The sequence below is a fragment of the Chaetura pelagica genome, unplaced genomic scaffold (assembly GCF_000747805.2).
Source record: "Chaetura pelagica isolate M959 unplaced genomic scaffold, ChaPel_1.0 scaffold382, whole genome shotgun sequence".
Lineage (NCBI taxonomy): Eukaryota > Metazoa > Chordata > Aves > Apodiformes > Apodidae > Chaetura > Chaetura pelagica.
In genome coordinates this window covers 1,198,859-1,203,043 of record NW_009952478.1, presented here as the reverse complement: position 1 = coordinate 1,203,043, position 4,185 = coordinate 1,198,859, and the positions used below count along the sequence as shown (strand labels likewise).

Genomic DNA, 4,185 nt, shown 5'->3' with positions numbered 1-4,185 from the left:
GGCTGCCTGTTGCCGTTTCTGACAATGGAAATCCCTGCCGTTGCCATAGCACCGGGCACTTGTTGCGAGGGGCTGTGGGGGAGATGCTGCATTTCCTCTCATTCACCCTGACTACCTCTCCGCCATCCCCTGTGTCTTTAGCTTAATGCTGGTCTGTAAAACCTCGGTAATTTCGGTCAAAATAGATACAAGTTGTAGTAACGCAGCTCTTTGTCTTTCAGATTTCAGGTACTCAGACTCCACCTTTACCTTCACCTATATTGGAGGCTCCAAAAGGTACTTTTTTTTTTATTATTTTTTTTTTATTATTTTTTCCGTAATGTCTCCCTTAATTTCCTGCTGGCAGAGAGGTGCAGTGATTCAATACCGTGGCAGGCTTTTAAAATTTCCCTTTAAAAGGAGGATCAGTAAATAAATCATCAGGCTCCATACAAATATACACTGAGGAGGAAGTGTCCAGGGAGGTGATCAGAAAGGTGATCCTTGTAGGAGGCTCATTCCTTTGAGTGTTGCTCTGTGGAGCTTCACTGTTTGCCTTTTTGAATGTATGTGGATATGTAAAATTTATTCTTTATGTAAACTTAACAGAAACACAGCAAGTGTATCAACATATGGTATAAAGTTAGTTCATGATAAACCTAGGAAAAGTTGTAATATTAATGACAAATAGCTCAAATTTCACATCAGCACCTTGTTTTCTCTCTTGCATGAGAGCCATATTTAGTGCCATGACAGATGCAAGACTGCAATTGACCAAATCAAATTCCTGAGGCATTAAGTGAAATGTCAGTATAGCTTGTAAGGCTAAAAAATGTTTTTATTGAATGGCAGTTTAATTATTATTTCTAAGTGGTTCCAACTGTTCATGTTCACATGTAAAATGCATTTCAGCATTTGTTGTGTTTTTCTGTTTTCAAAAGAATAAAGTGCTTGAACACACATCCTTTTTGTTTCCCTGACTTAGTTACCTTTTACTTGTTAACAGTATATGCTGTGTTGTTCTCTTACCTTTTAGCTGGATGTTACTATACTTGGTAAGAAGTCTTGTGGTTTTTTTAGGTTTTTATTTCCTCTGTTAGTCTGATCTCTTTGGCAGTTGTGTTTCTTCCCTGGGGTTGGTCAAGTTGAGGGACAGTGTTGCTTGCAAAGGAACCTTTCAGTGCAGGCAGGGCTCCCACAGCCATTGGTTCTTCCCTGTGTGTGCTCTGGGGCCTGGATGCAGGACCAGGCTCCCACATGGTGCCCAAGCTGCAAGATGGCTCAGAATAATGTTTTCCCACCTCACTACCCTATCCCTGCCTACTAGAGGAAAATACAACTTCTGAAATTCTCAGTGGAGTAGACAAGTTCATCCAATAGCTGAGAATTTATGTATTTTTAGGTTGCTTGTAGTGAGAATATACTCTTTCATTTGGGGTTTTAGTATATGTTTTGATCTTGTTTTAAAAGACAAATTTGAAAGGCTTTAGACAGTAAAAAATATCTAACAGACGTATTCTTTATAATGTAATTAAAATTACTGAATTTGAAAGCTTTCACTGTTTTTTAAAACAAATACTGCAACAAGAAACCAGGAAGTAAAACCTGTTTATTGTGTCCATTTTCTAAGCTGAATAAAGTAAAGCCTAAGGGCATAACTAATGGGAAACAAACTTGTTTATACATGTTGAAACAAAATTTCATCACTTCTACAAGGAGAGATGGAAGATTGCCTTACATTCAGTAGCTTTGTATTTTAAGGAGGATCAGAATTTGCTTCAGAAAGCATTGACTGAAAACTAGTCTCAGGAGCTTGAAAATCCATACTGAATTGAGAAACAAACATTATGCTTACAGAAATTGGTGAAAGTGGGTTGTTATTTGAGGCATATTCAAAGTTTGCTTTCCTTTTCAAATTTTAAGGACATTTAAAAAGCATCCTTTGACAGGTGTTTCATGTTCTCTTCTTGTATGTGTTGTGATTTAGATACATTTTACAATATTTGTAGTGCACAGCAGTGTACTGAGTGGCAGGTTTCTGGTAGTAAGCTCCTTGTGAAGTATGTAAAATGAAAATCCAAAGCCTAGACTGAAGAACCAAACTTTGTTTCTCACATGGAAGATGAGTTAGTGGTTTCTTCTTGGAGAAGGTGCTGGCTGAGCAGCAGATCTACTGCACTACCTGCAGTGTTTGGGTGAGTCTCCAGTACAGGGTCTACAATGACTTTTACATGGTATCAGTTTAGGAGAGCACAAGGCTGTCGCAGTATCTTTTTCTTGCATCTGGCTATGAATATTTCTTGCTTCCATTGCTGCAGCTGTGGAACTCCTGAGTGGTGACCCCATTTTTTGACTGTTGCTCTCAGAAATTCTCGCTAAGTGACAAAACCTCTCTTAGCTCACAATCGTAGACTTGTGTATCAGCTGACACACCCAGTCCAGTTATTTCAGATATTCAGCCTGAAGATTTCATTTTTCAAACTGGCAGGAACACAGACTTTTGAGTAATAGGCAAAGTGGTGGATGTTCACTGCATGAATGTTCAAACCAAGAAACAGATTGAAATGAGTAAGAGTAGGAATGCTGTATAAGCAAGATAACAGTACTTAAGCATTCTTCAGCCATTCTTGGAACTAAGTATTTTTCATGGGCTTTTTTCCCCTTTAATGCTTCTTTAAATCAGTGTGTATTATGGCTTTTTTTAGTCATAGTGGTTAGATACAAGAGCAGAGATGGCTAAAAGAAGGCAGTGCTTTCTGTTTGGGAAGGAGTATTCTTTGTCTTACCCTTGTTGAAGGGCAGGTGACAATATTGGCAAGTTAAACATCACTGGAGGTTTTAGTCTGCACATTTTTGTTGGCTCTAGTGCCCACGAAGTCCATTTATTAGTGGTCTTAATTTATAAACTAAGAGCCAGATTCTCAGTAAATCAGTGTAAATCCATGGAAGTCGGTGTACTAGTATAATTTCACTTACGATGAGGACCTAAGGTTTGTGTTTGTGCTTTAAATGCTTAAGTTTATCTGTGGGAAATTTTTCTTTTTTTGGGCTATTTTCTCTGGCTTTATCCAGTTTTTCCCTGTTGCTTGGATTGATTGCACAGCCTTTTCCTATGTTTGTACTATTAAGATACTGAATTAGTACCTAACTATGCTGCAGATCAAGTCAAACAGATAGGCCTGATCTGGAACACGTTTATCATGGCTTCAGTGGAGTTAATCTGTATTACCACAGTAAAGCACTGGCCCAAACCCTGAGGGCATGACTTAGCTTTTGCTCAAGTACTGAGGTTCCACGGAAACAAACTGAGAACTATATTTTTTTCACTCATTATCTAGACCTGTTCCAACACATGACCTTTAGGTAATATTAAGGTATTATAATGTGCAAATAATCTACGTGTAAATGATCACTGAGTAGGCATAAATGTGCTTCAAGGAGATTCTGCATTTGCAGGATTTTTCTTGAAAAGTTAGAAGGGAAGAATCTTTGTCCATATTTGCATTGTGTGAATTACAAATCATACTTCACCTGTGTAGTTAAATTAATCCTTTTGAACTGAACTTCACAGTACAATCTTTTTTAATGCACCGTGTTCACACTTCTAAGGTGTTGTTTGACAATGCAGAGATGCTTCCTGGTTTGTGAAGGTTGTAATTAGCAGTCTAATAGTGAAAGCTCATCTTTATGCATTATGTAGGCACTACATATGGGGTAGATTATTTACCAATTTAATAATTTTTTATTTCATTTTCAGAAAGCAGTAAGTTGGGTGATGGATTTCTTACAGTGAGGTGCTCATTTGGGCACTGTGACTGTGCAAGATTTACTCTTCTTTTACTACATCTGGCAAAATACCAGAATTGGCCGGATTTTTTATGCTTTTTACTGCAGGATCTAAAAAGGATATTAAAGTGTGAGCATATCAAGTTCTCTTTTCTTTTAAAAGAATATCTCTTAATTTTTCCTATTTTCTACCCGTGTGAAACATTGCTCCTCCAGAAACCATGCAGACTGAACAGAATTGCTGATCTGTCATACTTAAAATAAAAATGTGTGAAGCCCTGATGTTGTTTTCTCTTTGTGTATCATTTGACATGGTTTAAATAGAAGCAGTGCTTGTTTATCCTGAAAAAAGCTGTTCTCTTTTCTTAGTGTTTTTCTTACACCTCCTGCCCTTTTTTTTTTTTTTTTTTTTTTTTCCTG

General features: G+C 37.5%; 1 protein-coding gene across 1 annotated transcript in view; it reads left to right on the top strand.

The window, feature by feature from the left end:
- PARP8 (poly (ADP-ribose) polymerase family, member 8) overlaps positions 1 to 4,185 on the top strand; it is a 141,654-nt gene that overhangs the window by 28,349 nt on the left and 109,120 nt on the right. The window contains exon 5 of the mRNA XM_010008622.1: positions 229 to 276. Within this exon, the coding sequence (XP_010006924.1) occupies positions 229 to 276 (48 nt within the window). The remainder of the gene's footprint in view (positions 1 to 228; positions 277 to 4,185) is intronic.